Genomic DNA, 20827 nt, shown 5'->3' with positions numbered 1-20827 from the left:
CATAAGAAATAATCATCCCTCTGAATATATAACGTATAAATTAAGTACCACCAATTGTGTTTCCTGACATAGGCAGACAGGCACTTGAGATGAAGAGTATCCCAGATATTCTGTCCATGATGACTAGGACACCAGAAAATATACACAGAGAGAACTAAGGGGACAAAGGAAGAGTCCTTAGATCACAGGCTAGGGAGGCAGACTTAGCTTCACTGAACTGAAGAACTTTCTAAATGTAGATAGAAAGAGTGAGCTACCTGGTCTCTATCACTTAACGTGGATAAATAACAGAGAGATTATATGACTGTCTGCCCTGAAGGTGAGGGAAGGAATTCATAGTTAGAGCTAACCTGTGAGCTCATCAAGGGGAGGGCATTGTATTCACTGGCACTCAGCTCAACATACAAAATACTCTATAGATGGTTGACAGAGGTAAGAGAAAAGGAAAGGAAAAGGCTAGGAAAAAAGGTATTACTTTAAGTCTCTTTCAGCTCTAAGATTCTACTAGCAATTTCACTTCATAGTTATTACTAGCTAATAGTTATATTTTTTATTAGAAAATAAACCCCAGGGGTGCCTGGCTGGCTCAGTGGATGGCGCATGTGACTCCTGATCTTGGGGTTGTGAGCTCAAGCCTCACATTGGGTGCAGAGATTACTTTAAAAAAAAAAAAAGGAACCCCAAACTGTTTCTGTAAAATTTAGGTTAAAAAGTAACATGGTACCGGGTGCCTGGGTGGCTCAAGTAAGTGTCTACCTTTGGCACAGGTCATGATCCCAGGGTCCTGGGATGGAGCCCCACATTGGGCTCCCTGCACAGTGGGGAGTCTGCTTCTCCTCTCTCTCCCTCTCCCCCTCCCCATGCTCGTGCTCTCTCGCTCACTCCTTCTCTCTCAAAAAATAAAGTAAGTAGAATCTTAAAAAAAAAAACAACAACAAAAAAAACCAAACAAACCAAGATAACATGGTATATATATGTATATCTTTAGGGTTACTTCATTTGTTTTGAAAAGAATGTCAAAAGAGATTCTAACCAAGTCTGAGAGGTAGAGGTAAATGCTTCGGTTGTACCTGCCTCCTGTTAAAAACAATTATAAAGTTGGGCGCCTGGGTCGTTAAGCGTCTGCCTTCAGCTCAGGTCATGATCCCAGGGTCCTGGGATCGAGTCCCACATCGGGCTCCCTGCTCGGCAGGAAGCCTGCTTCTCCCCCTCCCACTCTCCCTGCTTGTGTTCCTGCTCTCGCTATCTCTCTCTCTGTCAAATAAATAAATAAAATCTTTAAAAAAAAAAACCAATTATAAAGTCATTACGAAACCTCCTATACAATTTCCTGCTGAAAATCTAAAAAAATTAAAAATTATAGCTAGTATCAGTGTGTACCACAGAGCCCCAGAGATGTCAGATTATTTGACAACCAGAGAAAGTACCTTGTGACTCATTTTTCTATGGGTCATCCTACTATCAGAGCATTTAGGGAACAAACAAAACCCCTGGATTCCTATAACTCTTCAATAAGAAAAAAACAAAGCTTACTAACCAGAAACTGAAATCCTCCTCCCCAAAACTCAACCTGACAAAGTCCCCCAGAGGTTACCTTAGAGTCACCAATCAGTTGAATGGCTTCAGCCAAAGCTGACCAGAAGATAATCTTCACATTTTCTTTTTCAAAGTATGTGGCCCAGGAACTCCGCTGCTCAGCAGTCAACAAATCTGCCTTATTTATCAGAATGACGTTTTCCTTATTATCATCTATTTCTTTCACATAACATTCCTAGGCAAGACAAAGGTATTTAGACAGGCCTTCAAACAAGTAAAAATTGGGCTAATTATATTGAAAGCCCCCAAACAGTACTAAAAGTTTTTGCTGCGCTCAGTTTTAAGTCAATCCTAATTTAAAGATTTTTCATCCTGGTACATTCTACTGACCCTCTCAACAAGCTCTGAAAAAGTCAGATCACATATACCTAGAAATACTCTCGACATAAGGAATTGGAAAGGGTAAAAGGAAATGCTCTCCTACCCTGTCGAAGTATAATAGATTCTTTAAATAATGTAGTTCCTCTCTTTCATAGCGCTGAATTGTTTTACACAAAAGTTTAAGAACTGCAAAACTAGGAGATTTGTCAGCCAGCAGGGACTATTTTTCAGCCAAGTGATGATAGCCAATAATAATCTCATCTTTTGGGGCGCCTGGATGGCTCACTTGTTAAACGTCTGCCTTCGGCTCGGGTCATGATCCCAGGGTCCTGGGATCGAGCCCCACATCAGGCTCCCTGCTCCGTGGGAAGCCTGCTTCTCCCTCTCCCACTCCCCCTGCTTGTGTTCCCTCTCTCACTGTGTCTCTCTGTCAAATAAGTGTTTAAAAAAAAAAAAAATCTCATCTTTTCACATAAAAAATACTTTTTGAAGTCTAAAAGAAAAACAAGACCCAGTAATTGAAATTAATTCCCAGCCACAGCTCTTCATTAGGAAACACACCCGAGGTATAAAAGCCGACTTCGTAAGAGTTTCAGTACTAAGATTGTCCCTCACCAGTGGATTTAAAAATATTCAGGGGCACCTGGGTGGCTGAGTCGTTAGGCGTCTGCCTTCGGCTCAGGTCATGATCTCAGGGTCCTGGGATCAAGCCCCGCACTGGGCTCCCTGCTCTGCGGGAAGCCAGCTTCTCCCTCCCCCACTCCTCCTGCTTGTGTTCCCTCTCTCGCTGTGTCTCTGTCAAATAAATAAATAAAATCTTAAAAAAAAAAAAAAATTCTGCACTAGGGTGCCTGGGTGGCTCAGTCGGCTGGGCGTCTGCCTTCAGCTCGGGTCATAATCTTGAGGTCCTGAGATTGAGCCCCACGTTCGGCTCTCTGCTCGGTGGGGAGCCTGTTTCTCTCTCTGCCTGCCGCTTCCCCCTGCTTGTGCACTATCAAATAAATAAATAAAATCTTTAAAAAAATATTCTGTACTATTACTACTATGGACTCAAACACTAATAGGAATACTTCACATGTGTACAGTGTTTTATTAATTTAAAACCTGTATTACATTATTTCATGTAGTCTTCACTCCTTAATTGTTAGTCCCTCTGGGGTTTTACAAACTTAGTTCGCTTGTAAAATATCACAGGAGATAATAACTAAGGTGTGAGGAGAGAGAACTTAACAGTATGGGTAAGATGTGACTAATAAGCACAACACTGTTTCAACGGATGTCTCTTAAAAAATGAGAAACACTGTTTCAACGGATGTCTCTTAAAAAATGAGAAACACTGGCAAATGTCTATTAACAAACTGGCTTCTAAACTAAAAGCTAGAAAATTCATGTGTTTGCCCTTCCTACAGATGGAAATACTTGTTTTCGAAGGAAGACCCCTGTCTAAACAGTGGCAGTATGCATGCACCTGCCCCTGGGAGGAGAGGGGGGTCTCCTTAAACACAGCTAGAGGAGAGGACCAAACGCTTGCCCGCAGTGACGGCTACCAGTGATGCCGTCGTCCCGCTGTGGCTCCAAGGACTGCGCATTTGAATTCTGTTGCACTTCACTTACCAAATCCTCACATCTAAACAGGAGTGGGTTTCGAGCATCTACTATCTGGACCACGATATCACTGAAAAAGAAAGGTGAGATACTCCAATCACTGTGAAGTGAAACAATGACCATATAACACTAGCAAACACTTTCCACATATTAAGCATTTGACACATTTAACGTTTTAAGGTACAATTTTTTAAAAAAATAATTTTATTTGTTTATTTGACAGAAAGAGACACAGAGAGAGAGGGAATACAAGCAGGGGCAGTGGGAGAGGGAGAAGCAGGCCTCCTGCTGAGCAGGGAGCCCGATGCGGGGCTCGATCCCAGGACCCTGGGATCATGACCTGAGCCGAAGGCAGACGCTTAACGACTGAGCCACCCAGGCGCCCCTTAACGTTTTTTTGTTTTTAAGATTTTTTAATTTATTTGACAGAGAGAGAGAGAGAGACAGCCAGAGAGGTAACACAAGCAGGAAGAGTGGGAGAGGGAGAAGCAGGCTTCCCGCAGAGCAGGGAGCCTGATGCGGGGCTCGATCCCAGGACCCTGGGATCATGACCTGAGCCAAAGGCAGACGCCCAAAGACTGAGCCACCCAGGCGCCCCGCACCTTAACGTTTTAAGGTACAATTATCCCCAGTTTATATATGAGGAAACTGAAGCTTAGAAGCTTAGGACAGTGAAGTCACTTGTCCAAAGTCACTAGCTGCTAAGTGATGGAGCTGGAATGGGAAGTCAGTCTGGACCAGAGGACATGCTTGTAATCGTAACATTATCTTGCTGTTGCATGTCCTAGAGAGCCTCTGATGTTTCACTGCTAAAGCTTCAGCTGTATCTTCTAGTAAACTCTCCTGGTGAGGCAAAAAGACTATTCCAAATACTTTAATCCAAGGTGAGGTCTACTGTATACTCAGGACCTAATCTACACTGGTGTTCAGGCCTCAAAAGAAAACGAATGAATCACTTGCTGATAGTTGCCACTATCAAAGCCTGTATCTTAGTTAAACCCAGGGCTGATGAGACAAAGCATACATCTAGCAAATCATCATCCACCAGTTCCAACAATGCGTTTAAATGCCTAAAATATGAAACAGGAATGTATCAACTTAAGATGCCACATCGAGGGGGCGCCTGGGTGGCTCAGTCGTTGGGCGTCTGCCTTCGGCTTGGGTCATGATCCCTGGGTCCTGGGATCGAGTCCCGCATCGGGCTCCCTGCTCGGCGGGGAGCCTGCTTCTCCCTCTCCCACTCCCCCTGCTTGTGTTCCCTCTCTCGCTGCGTCTCTCTCTGTCAAATAAATCAATAAAATCTTTAAAAAAAAAAAAAAGATGCCACATCGAAGCAGGAAGGAGGAGTCTAACTTCCTTCGTCACACAGAAGATGCAGCAATAAGAAAACTTTCTGCAGCCGATACAAGCTCTTCAGAGGCTTCACAAATGTAGGGGGGACTAGAGCAGCGGAGCGCTTCAAGAATAAGCCTCCCACTTCTCTGGGAGGATCCTCCTTTCATTCTGTCCCCATGGCTAGAAGAGATGCTCTAACGGCCAGCTGCCACTGGAAGGAAATAAGCTGCAGACGTGCTCACAGCAGTCTCCTAAAAAGCCGCGTCTGGTTAGCCCGTTCTGAAGTAAGGCTTATGCAACTAGGCTGGAGGCAGAGGAAATGTATTAAATCAAGCTTACTATTTAAGGCAGGGCTTTGACAATCAAAGTGCATTTTCTTTCAGAATAGTTAAATTTCCAGCATAATATCGTGATTCAAAGGAACTCACAGACTTCCTAATTAATGACAAATTGTTAAGTTCTCTAATTAAGTGGGTCCCGGTATTTCTGCCTTAAGGTAATATCTACCGCTTTCAAACTGTAAGGATTTTTTTTTTTTTTTTAAGATTTTATTTATTTGACAGAGAGAGAGAGAGACACAGCGAGAGAGGGAACACAAGCAGGGGGAGTGGGAGAGGGAGAAGCAGGCTTCCCGACGAGCAGGGAGCCCAATGCGGGGCTCGATCCCAGGGTCCTGGGATCATGACCTGAGCTGAAGGCAGATGCTTAACAACTGAGCCACCCAGGCGCCCCTCAAACTGTAAGGATTTAACAGTAAACGCAACAATGACTGCAAAACGCAAAGCCTAATAAAAAAATTGCAAGGTCCACAAACATCAGGTCTACCCGCAAACAAGTAGACCCCAGTAAGAAAAGACAAACTTAAGACCTTGCTTCGTGTGCTGCCCGAGGCAGCAGAGCACAGTCCTGACCGTGTACCAGGAAAGGCTCCCGTGGTACAATAGTGCCTTATCTTCCTGGAATACGGTGTTCTGCCCTCAGTGCCCCAGCAGCTTCCTGCATTTCAAATGACAGGGTATACATCAAATCTTTTCCAATAACTACGCTTGAAATTAAAGAGGCAGATGGCTTAGCTAGCCTGTTACCAAACAGGAGACATCTGCTGTACCAAACACATCAATAAATATTTCCTGCTAAAAAATTTGGCAGTAGTCACTTTATTAATAATATTTCTATGTAATTCAGATCCACTTCCACGTGTTATAAACTATATACCTTAAGTTACAAACAGAGAAATACCTCATAATAAAAGTAACAGAGCAAGTAATACTGTAAACTAATTGAAGTGAAGAGTTCCAAGTACGGCTTCCCCTGGGGAAACCAGCTGCTTATTTAGGGACACAGAAATGTGTAAAGGGCCATTCTGTCAAATGTGAAAGAATGAACACATATGCTTCCCTCTCAAAACCTATAAAAATGAAAGTAACTCTGAAGCTCATTAGGACAAAGAGAAGGAATAGCAGCAACTGAGACATGGTAGCCCAGTCAAGAAGCAAGCCTGTTCATGCTCCACAGCCCCGAGGGAGCAGATTAGAAGCGTCAGATGAAAGGCCTCTAGGCAAGGGTGAAGTGTAGGACTGAAATCAATCTGAATGAGGAGCTCTTAGTTCCGCTCCCCTGTTCCATCCAGGCAGGCAACTACACCCCCTCAATCTCCTATCCCAATGGCAGAAGGCTAGGGTTTATAACGGAGAAAATGAACCTGAGAGGTGGAAGAATTAGGACCTCAAGCACAAAAGAAGGTGGGGGAAAAGGTGAAAAAGCGGGGATTAAACAAGTCTACATACCAAATGGTGAAAATGCACAACCCCTTTGCATTATACCACCACCTTTAGCCATGTTCTTGGCAGAAGACCATATTTCTCTTTAAGAAACTGACTGGCTCGGGGCACCTGGGTGGCTCAGTTGTTGAGCGTCTGCCTTCGGCTTGGGTCATGATCCCAGGGTCCTGGGATCAAGTCCCGCGTCGGGCTCCCCGCTTGGCGGGAGGCCTGCTTCTCCCTCTCCCACTCCCCCTGCTTGTGTTCCTGCTCTCGCTATCTCTCTCTCTGTCAAATAAATAAATAAAATCTTTAAAAAAAAAAACAAAACTGACTGGCTTCAGGGAAAACCCCTACAGATCCTAACATCTTGGGGTATTCCAACAAAATGAAATTGATCCCTACTTGGTCCTGTACAGTGAAGTCCACCAGTTGGCAAATTGCACCCAAACAGGTGGTCCTGTCAATCAACTTTATAATGCTTCATTCTTAAATATGACCACACTTGGGTGCCTGGATGGCTCAGTTAAGCATCTGCCTTCAGCTCAGGTCATACATGATCCCAGAGTCCTGGGATCAAGCCCTGCATCGGGCTCCCTGCTCAGTGGGGAGCCCGCTTCTCCCTCTTCCTCTGCCCTTCCCCCTTGCTTGTGGGCTCTCTCTCTCAAATAAATAAATAAAAATCTTTGAAAATGTATGAACAGACAACAAACATCACTTGATATCTGAGGAAGGCCTCTTATATAAAAGTCAGAAACCAGGGCGCCTGGGTGGCTCAGTTGTTTAAGCGACTGCCTTCAGCTCAGGTCATGATCCTGGAGTCCCGGGATCGAGTACCGCATCGGGTTCCCTGCTCAGCGGGGAGTCTGCTTCTCCCTCTGACTCTCCCCCTCTCATGCTCTCTCTATCACTCTCTCTCTCAATAAATAAATAAGAATCTTAAAAAATAAAAAAAAATAAAAGTCAGAAACCAGAATAAATAGAAAAAAAAGGAACAGAGAGGAAAGACAGATAATATAGGAAGGAGAAAACCTAAAATCAAAAAAAACAAACAGAAAAACAAAACAATACTGTTAAATATGCAGATGGGGGCATTCCAAGGCCAGGTTTCAATATGTTAAACCTTGTTACCATTTCTCTTTGGAAGCAGCAGTACACATCTTCAACTGCTCAAGAGGCCCTGAAGAAGAGATCCACTGTGCTCCACAGAAGTTCCCCAGGAGAATCAATGGGTCTTCCCAAGCCTCATTCAAGCCTAACTGAATCAAAGGGGCCTGCACAGAGTCTGGGAATCAGCAGCAAGCTTCTACATTTTTCAGGCTTAGAGATTTGCCTTGTTACCCTGACCTCCCCATATCCTAGCCCAATAGCCTTTTCTCTGCCTCTGCCAGAGCAGGATGGGGAAGGTATGACTTAAAAAAAAAATTGAGATATAATCCACATATCATAAAATTAACCCTTTTAAAAGTTTACAATTCAGTAGTTCTTAGTATATTTGCAAAGTTGTGCAACCATTACCACTAATTCCAATTAAAACAAATCACTCCTTGATTTCCCCGATCCTCATCAGCTGCTCCTTTCCGTTATAACTTGGCCCACTGCCTTTCTATCTGTAACGCAGCAGGAATCACACTCTGGATTTACCAAGTACTGATCATCTGAGTGCAAAGACTGCGCTTCATTCCTGTGCCCCTAATGCCTCCCCTACAACGTATTTTCTCTTTGCAAGCAGACATCTACCCCCCGTATTTTGAATATTTTTGATGTGTGAAGCACCCGTATTTTCCATATTTCCAATAGGAATCAATAGACATTTGCTAAAATAACTGTAGGTACTTCAGAACTCATCTTATAGAAAACGTTCACCATTCTTACATGCTTATCAACATGTTCACCTAATAATAACAACAACAAAAAAATGTACACTTTGAAAGAAATATAGCATTACACTTTCAGTTTTTATAATAATCCTCAATAGCCATTTGCATAGTTTAATCCCTGAGCACCCCGGCCCCCGGGGTCTATGAGCATTCATCAACATCCGAATCTAATCCAACACCACTAATGTCTTCCTTACACCAAAGGAAAATGGTAACTTACCTTCTCTCAATCACCCTCCAGAGCTGGCGCCAAAAGTCCAAATTTCTTTCAAATGGAGTCAATAGCAATTTTTGTTCCTCTTCTAGCCTGGCTTTAGAATGAAAAGTTTTTATCTTTGCCAGATTATAATCAAAGGTTTCAAGTAGTAGAAACACTCAAATTCACTGCATTAAAAAATACGTACACAAATATCAACTATCAAACTGTTTTTATTACATTCTGCTGAGTCATTATGAAAATCAAATTTGAAATTTTATACTTAATCTGCTTAAGCCCTAGACATTCATCCCACAAAATGACATTTCTCCCACACACCTCCTTCTGGAAGGATGCGCAAGAGAGCAGTGATCAACTCCAGGATGACTAATGGCTAGAGAAAGGTTTGAAGGAGAGAAGGCCAGGAATGGAGCGTAGTAATCAATCTACTTTGTGCAAAGATGCACATGTACCCAGTAATGCTGGTTACACACAGAATTTGCACTTGAAAGAAGAAATCTACCATTTCCTTTTTAAAAGAATCAAGCCTTCAAAATGCAAATAGCAATGCAAACACACCAAAATGCCAGGCTCAGAATTTCAAGACAAATCTTCATATATTCTAACACTCACCGGACAAGCTGACGTCTCCATTCTAGGAAGTTATCTTTCTCTGCCTGTTTGAGTTCTTCTGGACTAGTGTTTTTGTCCCACTTTGGTCTGAAACAATCATAGAGGAAAAAAAAATTCCATGTGAGTTACCAAAATAAAACAGGAGATTTGGATTTAATAATGGCAGCGATAAAAGGAAACAGGAAAAGAGAGACCACCAAATGAAAAATTTTATACTCAGGAGTCTTGTTATGCCTTGTAATGTCCTACATTCTTGCTCAACTCACCTCCGTGGTACACTCAAGAACTGTTTGTTTTCTTCATGGAGTTTCTTAATTCTCTGGCTCTCCTCAAAAGACAACAGTCCAGCTCTAGCCTCAGGATGCACAAACTTGATATTAAGTTTCTCTGTTTAGAGAAAAGAAAGTACTGTAACTGATGTGGCAATCTAGAGAGTGGATATTGGTCATTACTTGGAAAATGAAAAATGCAGCATCTAAAACAGAATTTGAGCTTTCTTGATGTAGATGCCTCCAGCCTTGGATAAATAATTTCCAAGTGAAGTTATCTACCAAAAAAGGAATGAAAGAAAAAAAATCTTTACTAAAGCTTTCAAAAGGCCAATCATTTTTTCAAACACTAATTTTATAAAACTCCATATGCTGAATGCATTTCAAGGAAACAGAAACAGAGTGGGAAGGATTGTAAAGATTCGGTACAACCAATCTCATTTTACATATGGGGAATAATTATCATCCAATGGGAATGGAATGGGTGGGGAAGCAAAGATTCAGCAAAGAGACTCCCTCCAGTTAAAACTGGTGAACTACTACACGGCCATCATTTATGTAGGATGTTTATGATGCATGCCCACAATTAATGCTATATAACAATTCAAAGGAATAAAAAAAAAAAAAGCCAAGTCCATGTACAAACTACAGAGACCTCTGTGAACCCTACAGATCGCATGCCAAATTTACTTGTGTGTGTGTGCGAGAGAGAGAGAGAGAGAGAAAGAGAAAGAGAGAGAGAGAGAATGCATGTTTTTGGAGGGGCTGATGTTATCCCAGCTTCCTTTTGACCCCATTATATTCTCATCTCCTTCCAGACTCAAACTTTGTTCCATTTCCTCATTAATCTCTATTTTCAGTCATGTTTCTAAAAATTAAAAAAATTTTAATTACACAATACGTAAACACTCCTTTTAAAAAAATTCAACAGTAAAGGCATACATTCTCTTTGACCAACTCCCAATCTTCTGCCTACCTATGCAATCTCACTTCCCTCCCTGGAGATTATTGATTAAATGTGTAGGCCTCCAAGTTTTTTCCTAATATACACGTAGATATAGGGATTGGTTGGATTATTATTTTTTTCCTCCTGGGGAGAGGGAGAGAATCTAGAGCAGACTCCCTGGGTAAGTGCAGGACCTGATGTGGGGCTCAATCTTAAGACCCTGAGATCATGACCTGGGCTGAAATCAAGAGTCAGATGCTTAACTGACTGAACCACCCAGGCACGCCGGTCGGATTATTTTCTTAATGCAAATAGTACCATACATATGCACTATTCCACAGCTTGCCTTTTCATGTGGTAACAGGTCATGGACATCCTTTGCTTTAGTATCCACAAATTTACCTCATTCTTTTTAACTGCCATATAGTATTTCATAGCATGTCTATGCCACAGTTTAGCCATTTTTCCACCTACTGAACATTTAGGTTGTTTCCAAGTGTTCATTATTAAAATATGACAGAAATGCAAATTCTCAGGCTCAACCCACACATACTGAATCTCCAGAGGAGGGGCCCAGGAATCTGTTTTCCAGGTAATTCTGATGCTTACTAAAATTTGAGAACCACTGCTCTAGTGTAGGTATTAAAAAGTGGAAACACCAGGTCATAAAACATGCACTTTAAATTTTTGATACTGTGAAACCAAATGTTTTATTTTCAACCTCTCCCTCTGTGCTAGCTTTCACCCCATAACCTACACACATGGCTGGTATTAACCTTGATTACACACATAAGCACGCATGCACACACACACCTCTTCCTGCCATAGTCAAATATCTTAAAAGAATACAGTTTTCAAAAGAACAGAACAAGCTCTAACACTCCTCACTCTTCTGCACTTATTCCACCCCCTTCCACAAGGCCTGGTTTATTCCATCTCCCTATTAATCTTGTTCTGATTCTTTGTACCATTCTTCTATTACTACTATTTAAGTCTTGCCTGCTTCTCTTGCTGGACTAATGTAACTGATCATTCCTGCTCAAAATCCATCAGTGATCTTTCAAAACAATGAAATCTAAAATCACGTTTGACACCTGCTTAAACCTCTCGAAAGATTCCTTTAAAGCCCTCATTTTCTCCAGGCTCTAACCCTTGCCCACCTCCCTAGTGTTTGCTCATCACATCCTGTCACTGTGTACTTCAAGCACCCGTGAGGCCAACTTATAACCATTTTCTGAACAAAGTAAGCTGCTACTCACATGTTAGCTTGACTCCTCCACCTGTGTATATCATCCTGTGTCACCTCACCTAACAGCTACTCATCCTTTCAGACTCAGCCCCAGCATAAAGCTTTCCTTGACTGGCCCTGGTCATCCTGCAGACAGAATGAATACTAACTACATCTTTTATGTTCCCATTGCTTGCTACAGACTTCTTTCATAGCACCTAAAACAAAATTTTGCAGAAACAAAGTTATCTTACTCAACACTGTACTCTCAGTAGCCAATACAATCCCTGAGAATAGCTGGGGCCCAATAAAAGCATTTAAATAAATGAATGAATTTGCTAAACAGCACAATAACATTTATAATAAAAGAGCAATAAAAGTAGTTTATAATGCTACCTGTGTCAGGTACTTTTCTAAGTGCTCAGAAGACACATACCAAGAAACATGGGAGAGCAGTGACTAAAACAAATTACATGCATGGAAAATTCACTATACTGTGTCAACAAGTGCTTTAAAATACAATTCAAATTGCCTACATAACAGCAGCAGGCCCAGGGAGTTGGCTTCTAACAATGATATCAGAAAACATTTTCTGGAAAATTCTGGTATTGCCCGCCATAATGCTGACTGGTCTTTTTCCTACAAGAGATTGAGTTTCTTGAACTTGATACAATGTATAATCTGAAGGTTTTTTAGAGCTTAATTTTAAAACTGTGGCACATTCTGAACTTCACAGCTTGATTCTACTTGATCAGACTTTCCCACACTCTTCTGGGATATCTGCCTTTGGGTTAAAGACAGCCCATTTATGAGTTTATTAGGGTCCACAAAACACTTCCAAATAGACAAATTTACATCTAGTCAGCAAAGATGGAAGGGTGACCAGTGTCATGTGTACTCAGGAATAAACAACTTACCAGCTACAAACTCTGTTCCTGCAAGTTCTGCAGTTGCAAGGAAGTCATCGAGGGAGCTCTGTTCAGTCACTGACTGAAGATTAAGACGACCCCAATTGTAGCCATCATTGAGCTCACTTGTGTGTAACTATGAGTAAAACACAGGGTAATAATACAGCTGTTCTCTTCTGGTTCTGACATCTGAACAAACTCTAACCTCCCAAGGAACTGTTCTGTGATCTTGAGGGTGGTGTCAGCCCCTTTAGAGTCAATGCTAATACGAGTTAACATTTAACTAGTGAACGCTTAAACACGATAGGCACTTCCATTCATTATTTCATTTAATTTTTTTGAAATTTTTGAAATAAATCTTACTGTATCTCTATTTTGCTGACGAGGAAACAGTCTTGAATAGATAAAAATAACTTCCTTATAGTTGCTGCTAATGACCGTTAGAGATAAATTTAAATCCAGATTCTCTGATCCTGACAGACATAGCTGAAAATTTTTGATGGAGACCCACAGTAAAAAATACACGTTACATATGACTCAAATGCTGTGATACACACAATGATACAATTCTGTGCCACTCAGTAGAATAATAGGGGGGAAAAAAAGAATGCTGAAACAAAGTTACCTTATCACATGTAATACACTCTGATATTTTGAATTCTATCCTGTTGGGTTAAAAAAAACCACTGGTTGGGACCTAGTTAACTAATTCCCAGGCACAATCCAGAGTTTGATAAACACTAGTCTGGCTACATGCTCACTACAGTACAAATAAATAAAAAAAAAATTGAAGCTTAAAAGAGTAGGTGGTTGGTCCAAGGCCACAGGTCAGAAAAAAAAAATTCAGAGTAAGGATTAGAATACAATTCTTAAGGATTCATATTCAATCTTCTTACCACTTCCCAAAGGCTGTATTTTAACAAGTTCCCTCAAAAATCAACTAAAATGATCAGTAATCTAATGTCTAGAGTAACTTGGACTTGATGACTATAGAAGAGCCCTGTATGCCGTTTACTCTGCGTATAAAATGGCTGGAAATCAGATGGTATTACAGTGGCACACACAGAGAGCACAGGTTCTTATTGAGAACTCAGTAAATCTCAAATACTTAGAGGTATGTCAGAATAACAAACAAAAGTCAAACCTCTTCATCATTTTTCAAGGATCCTGAAATTATGTTCATCCCTAGGTCCAGGGAAGTATTAGGCCAGCTCACCACAGTTTGGAGATGCACTGTTCATCTTCCAGCGAAACCGTTAGGGAATAATAAGGATGCAGCAAGCATTTGAGTTATTTTGTATTTCTGGTGGCAACCAGCCACTCTTGGAGGATTCATTCTTTGAACAATACCAAAAGAAGTAGCTTTTATGTTTTTTTCTGCTCGGAAACTTTCAAACGCTCCCTACATTCAAGATTCTTCAAGCTCTCCCAATAGCCTCATCGTCACACTAGCCCTCCTTTCCAACCTCTACCTCTGTGCCCTGTGCCTTGCTAGAAGGAGGGCCTGCGTATCGGCCTGACAGGAACCTAAACATGCTGCTCTCTCCAAACTCTACTTAGGCGTCACTTTTCCTACAAAATTTTCCTGTGACTTTTGACCCCAGGCTTCCAGCATTCAGACTCTCTCTCATAGCCGGAAAGAAAGGCTGAGAAACACGATAAGCTGTCTTACCCAGGAGTCGCTGTGACGGTGGTTACGGCTCCGCTGGGTATTCTGGCGGATAAGGGCCCGGCCGAGGGTCCCAGGACCTGGCGCTCTCCGGCGGCCCATCGCAGCACCGCACTCGCGCGAACCCTCCCGGCACCGCACGGCACGGCACGGCACGGCACTGCACGCGCGTGTTCCGGTATTCAAGAGCTCGATCCCCGGAAGTGACGTATAAGCGAGCCCAAGTAGCGGAGGCCCGAGTTGAAGACAAGGAGGAATAACTTGCTCCAAACTGCCCTTCATATATCTCTCATTGCCACTGTTACAGAATATAAATACGAAAATCGCCGGAGAACTTAATTTATATGGCTATCTCTAAGAAAATCTCAAATTTGCACAGAATTATTGAATCAAAACAATGGTACCTTCCAGATTCGTGCGTCGATCTTTAACGTCCGGTTAGGAACTGGGAGACCTGAAAAGCATGGCCGTAAGCAAGCAGGTCCTAGCCCCGCCTCCCAGCTGTTTTTGTCGCCAAGAGGCGGAGACACGGGTGAGGGATATTTCTGCCACGCCAAGTGGCGTTGCTTCCTGGCGCCGGTTTTTGGCGTGCTTCTCAAGGTGTGGTCCTAACGCCTTCAAGCCCGGAATCTAAATAGTTTTTGTTTACTTAGTCTTTCCTAGCTGCGAACTGGGGAGAAAAGTCCCGGCCTGGATGGGCGTTCGGAATGGAAGCGTGAGCAATGTTTCCAGAGCTTGGCAAGGTTGCAAGGAAAGCCAACAGGATCTGACTTAAATGCTTTATTTAAAAAACATAAAAATTCTACTTAGAATTGCATTAATATTTCCTATAATTAAAGTGAAAACGGTGAGCCGGCTACACTCTGTGGCCTGAGCTTTTGGTGTTCACTCCATCGTTAATTTCCAGCGACGGGCAGATGGAATGCTGGGTGAGAGTTGTGTGGGTGCTGGGCGTTTTGCTGACATTTCATTAATCGTGAGAACCACCTCAGTGTTACCGTGTTCAGAGAGGAAGAAGCTTGCTCACGTCATAGATGGAATATGTATGGTGTCAGGTATCAAACCCCAGATCTCATCAACTATCTTACATGTTCCTGGGAAAAGGGAAGCATGAGGGTTGTTAGCACGATTTTCAGAACCCAGCGCTTCTCGAACTTGATCATGCCTGTAAATCCTCCGTGGAATCGCGTCAACGTGCAGATTCTGATTAATAAGGTCTGGGATGGGGCCGGGGACTCTGTACTTCTAACAAGCTTCCGGGTGACACCGATGCAAATGGTCTGGTCCAAGGGCCACATTTTGAGTAGCAAGAGGAGTGCGCTCCCTTTGGTGCAGAGGAAGGCACTGGACTGGCTAAAAAGTCAATCACAGCGAGTTAGGAGCATAACTAGCTAGGACTATATCACCCACCCATCTCTGGATTCCTTGCCCAGCCCACGGTGGGCTACACCTCACTGCTGACTCTTACTGAGTTGGAGTGAACTTCAGGAAACAACCAAGGGATTGCTGAAAAGCCATGTTGTAGCTGGCAAGGCTTCTGGAAGTCAGTGACCGCAGATCAGTGAAGGAATGAATCAGAATGTGTTTTCTCCCATTTCCCAACATAGAAAGGGTGTATCTTTAAATACTGCAAAATCTCCATAGTAAGATATGGGAAAGATCCATGGAAGAGAGTAAGTTGACAGTTCCTGGAATTCTCTTGAAGCTGAGTGGTTAAAAATAAAACTAACTCATAAACTAAGATTACCTGGGTTTTACATTCTACTAAACAACAGTAGATGCTATAAAGAAACCTGCCATCTCATTCCTAGAGCTCAGTCAGGAACTTGGGATTGCACCCTCGTTTCCTTTTCCAGATTTTGTCATCTCCAGAGATTTAGAGAGAGCAAGCCCTTCGGGTTTCTATTGTCATTCTTCCACGGACTCCAAAAAATCTTAACCAAATAAAGTGGTAATTTAATCGAGACTAGTAGAGAGTCAAACAGACACTGACATTGTAAGATTATGATAGCAGCAACTATTCTTAGCTGACAAATAAGACATAAATAATTCTAATATTTCCCTCAAGACATTTCTCAAATCTATCACTGAAAAAGAACTATCCGAGCCTCAGTTTTCTTATTTGTTTAATGGGATAATAATAATCCCTGTCCTGCAGAGGTAGCAAATGAGATAATGCTGAAAGATCATTGCCTAGTAGTTCATGGGGTACCAATTTTCACAGCTGAGGAGTTTCTTTCCCAGACAACTGGATGATGCAGGTGAAAATCCACATGTATAATTGATCCATGTTGTGGGATTATGAGACTAGTTCATTGAGAAGAAGGAGGAAGGTGATTGAGGGTGCTCATGAGATAAGATTATGGGATCCAGATTGAGAGGAAAGAGATTGAGTGGGGAGTGATGATAGTGGTGGTGAGGGTGGAGCATAGTACTGGCTGCAAACCAAGTGGGGGGTGTTGCAAAGATGAATCAGCCCAGGTTCCTGCCCTCCAACCATTGAAGCCATGTCCACCCACACACTTTGGGGAACAATACAACCCAGCCAAACTACTCTCGTCACCTTGTCATGACAGTGGAAATGCCCATCCACCAGGTCTGTGTCTGAAAACTGGTCAGATTCTCCTGATTCCCACATAGATGAGCTCTTCTGTTGAAACCAAGATTCTCTGCACAGCTGACCTCTGGAGGAGGTTGCATTGATTTTGATTCATATCCAGCTTCCAAATAGCAACAGAGAGTGAGTGTTCCTCATTGATGGTGTTGCATAATACTTGATTTACCCTGGCTAAACAAATGTAGTTGCAAACCCTGAAACCCACACCCAGGAACAAATTTTGGAGTGGCTTTCTGCTCTCCGTCTCCACACTGCTATGCCTCCCTGGGCTCCATATCTGCCTGGGGAGAGAGAAGGGAGAGTGGGTGAATTTCTGTTTTTTCTTTTCACCCCTTGGCCCAAAGCAGGTCAGTGGCAGAAACCCTGTTCCAAGGCAAGCTTGCAGCCCTGCTCCTCTCTCTCACCCATTCTCTACAGCACCTCGTTCCATCAGGACAGTAAAGCAGTTTGTGTGAGGTTGAGGGTTGTGAAAATAGAAGTCTGGCAGTCTCTGCAGTCACTCAAGCAGTAAGGAAAACTCCCTTCGATTATCTGCCATTCTCAATTTTTCCCTGTTGAAAATGGGTGGATTCTCACACATGAGTGAGTGTCAATAATTTAGCAGCCCTTTATTTGTGGTTATTGTAAGTGACTAACTTAAATCACTTCAATCAAACATTGATTGCTTGCTGGTGCAAGTCGTTCTGTGTGCAATGAAAAGTGTAAAAGACCTTTTGCTTTGGTGATAAAGGCTACAAGATTCTATATATATTATATTAGAACCTATGCATTTCCCCCCAAACTCTTATAGTTTTCTTTTTTAAGATTTTATTTATTTGAGAAAGAGAGAGAGAGCAGGGGAGCAGGGGGAGGAGCAGAGGGAGAGGAACAAGCAGACTCTGCTAAGCATGGAGCCCAACACGGGGCTTGATCCCACAACCCTGAGATCATGACCTGAGCCAAAATCAAGAGTCAGACACTCAACTGACTGAGTCACCCAGGCGCTCCCCACAACTCTTGTAGTTTTATATGGAATATCCAGGGTCTTTTACCTACAGATGACTTTGTAATTATTTTTTTCCTCATGGTAGTCAAATGAGAAAGGGAACTTTTATTTTTCTGAACCCATTAAACAGTAACTCCCCATCCCCACCTTATGCATTTGTTTTTCTTTTTTGGGGGGGGGCAGAGAGAGGGAAGATCCTAAGCAGGCTCCACGCTCAGGGAAGAGCCCAACTCGGGGCTCCATCTCACAATCCTGAGATCAGGATCTGAGCCAAAATCAAGAATCAGACACTTAACCAACTGAGCCACCCAGGTGCCCCTATTTTTTCTGAACATTTAGTTGCAGAAATTTAGTGCAGAAATTACTTGCAGAAAAAAATTACAACAAAGTGAAGCAAAGTAAAGGAGAGTAGACATAGAATTAATAATGACCAACTCTAAAATCTGCAGCTAGAAAGTGCCAGGCTTTTCCCATTCATTCGTTCATTCATTCACTCGTTCATCGCTAGGCTCCAGGGATTCAGCATTGGACAAACACCCCGCCCCTATGAGCTTAAATTTTAGTGGTTGTCAGCCTGCAGAGAGACTCATCCAAGGTTAAATAGCTCAGGTCAGCGGTGGAGCCATGAACCACACCGCCAGTTAGACCCTACTTTCCCAGAATGGCCTTCTAACCACTCCCCTTAAATCACTCTAATAAATACACTAACAAGTGTTAGCATATCAACTTAGATGGTGAGGGAATGAGAAAAAGGTGAAGGAAGTGTGATTAGCTTCGGGAGTAGGGACTCCAAGGGTATATGGGGGCTATTTCTAATTATGTGAAGGACTGTTATAGGGAAGGGAGAGAAGATTGCTCTGAGTAGACACAAGGCAAGCAGAACTAGAACACATGGGTTGAAGCTACAGAGTCACAATTTTAGTTTTAATTTGTTTGAACCTTCTTACAATCAGAATGGTTCAAAGATGGAGTGGACAGCTTTATAAGAGAGTGAGCTCCCTGCCACCAGGGGTGTTCAAGCAAAGGCTCCATAACCAAGTGTCGGGATGTTCTAAAGCAGGTTCATTCTCCAAAGTGGGGGTTGGAATGGATGATCACTAAGGTGCTTAATGGATTTCTTACCCTGAGAGGTTCCCGTCCTCTTCGCACTACTCTATGTCACCCCAGTATTTGACATAACAGGGCAACAGTGATGGCCTCAGAAAGGGTGCTCAGGTTGGCAGTCACAGGGCAGTGCCTTCACCATGTAGCTTGGGGAGGAGATGACATCCTGCCCTGCTTGTCATGTGAAGGCTGAGGGCACCGTGAACCACCCTCTAGCAAATTCAGTCATCATTAGTTACAAATGATAATATCACAAGCGAAATGTTAAGGGGCTAGGTTTTTGTTTTAAAGCTGACCATGCAGGGGCTGGTGATTTCTCCTCCATCCAACTTCAGAGGGGACAAACCAGTCTGGTTCCTGCCTCTGGGAGCACCGATGAGAAAGGCTCCCTTGTAAGGCTCAAGGTTTCGCTTCTTTTGACTTCTTTCTCATGCCTTTGCTTTTCTGCCTGGGTGCTGTGTGGGTGATAGACACTGTAGACAAGCAGTCTGTGAAAGGAGGGGCGTCAGGGCCAGCATGGGCCAAAGGGTGACCTCGGGAGTTTGTAGGTGTCTGACTTGTTTATTGTTCCTCTCTCATTCCTGCAATTTCCTGTTATGACCTCTGTTTTGAGTTGAATGGTGTATCTCAAAAAGATAGATTATAGTCCTAACCCCAGGTTCTTGTGGATGTGGCCTTATTTGGGAAGAGGGTCTTTACAGGTGTAATCAAGTGAAGATGAGGTCATACTGAATTCGGGTGGGTCCTAATGCAATAACATGTGTTTTTATAAGATACAAATTTGGACACAAACAGAAAAAACACGGGGCGGGGGGTGGGGAGCATCATGTGAGGACAGAGGCAGAGATTCTATAAGTTAAGGAATGCAGGGATTGCTCGCTAGTGCCCGAGGCTAAGAGGCAAGGAAGGATGCTTCTTTATTTTGGCCTCCGGAATTGTGAGAGAAAAATTTCTGTTGTTGTAAGCCACCTGTTTATGGTAATTTGTTGTGGTGGCCCTAGGAAACCAATACAGCCTCTTGCAATCTCAGGACTGGCAGGGAATTTGCTCAGCTCACAAACTGGGAGGCCAGGGCCCAGAGAGGGGCAACATCTGGGACCCTCAGTGAGTCAGGATGGGGATGTGGGTGTCTGAGCTCTGGCTCTGATCACGGCAAGTCCCTGCTCAAATGCCCAATGACTCACCACAGCTTGGGAAATGCCTCTACCTGCCATTCAAGGCCCCCAAAAGTCAGGCCCCAACCTGACTCACACACAAAGAGCTAGGCTATGGCGGTGTTAGGCCAGTTTCTTAACTCCTCCGAGCCTCAGTCTTCTCCCTCTAGTGAAGAGACCATCACGGACCTCACCACACTCTTCTGAGGATGAAACATCTGGAAGGATCCAAAGCATTTAACACAGTGGCTGACACCTAGTAGGTGCTCAGTATGCTTGAGTTCCCTGCTTTTGGCCCAGTTGTTTAGTGTTCAACACTAAGCACTATGTACATGGGCCATTTTCTCCCTCTGGACTTCTCTCTCCTGTCTCTGTCCATAGCAACCTGCTTGTCGTTCAGTGGAGCATGAAGCCTACCCCCTTCCTGATGAGCGCCCTGGTATCTTCACTGTTTGACCAGAAGTTATTTTTCCCTGTGAGCCCCCAGTGCTTTGTGTAAAGCTCAGCCTGTGTTAGCTCAGATCACACTTATTTGCACCTATATTACCCCCTACAGCACACCAAAAGTACCTCCTCGAGTTCTTTCTGAATCAACGGATTCTGGATTATAACCTCCTTAAA

At 43.1% G+C, this 20827-nt stretch overlaps 1 protein-coding gene across 1 annotated transcript in view; it reads right to left on the bottom strand.

Moving 5' to 3' along the window:
* LSG1 (large 60S subunit nuclear export GTPase 1) overlaps positions 1–14476 on the bottom strand; it is a 28991-nt gene extending 14515 nt beyond the window's left edge. Inside the window, exons 1-7 of the mRNA XM_044919884.1 lie at positions 14350–14476; positions 12687–12813; positions 9593–9713; positions 9327–9413; positions 8718–8804; positions 3532–3592; positions 1595–1771 (exon numbers count right to left, since the gene is read on the bottom strand). Of these exons, the coding sequence (XP_044775819.1) occupies positions 1595–1771; positions 3532–3592; positions 8718–8804; positions 9327–9413; positions 9593–9713; positions 12687–12813; positions 14350–14448 (759 nt within the window). The 5' untranslated portion in view covers positions 14449–14476. The remainder of the gene's footprint in view (positions 1–1594; positions 1772–3531; positions 3593–8717; positions 8805–9326; positions 9414–9592; positions 9714–12686; positions 12814–14349) is intronic.
* Between the last annotated feature and the right edge of the window lie 6351 nt (positions 14477–20827).

Source organism: Neomonachus schauinslandi, chromosome 1 (genome assembly GCF_002201575.2).
Source record: "Neomonachus schauinslandi chromosome 1, ASM220157v2, whole genome shotgun sequence".
NCBI lineage: Eukaryota > Metazoa > Chordata > Mammalia > Carnivora > Phocidae > Neomonachus > Neomonachus schauinslandi.
The sequence above is the reverse complement of the archived record's forward strand: the minus strand, read 5'-3'. Positions and strand labels throughout refer to the sequence as shown.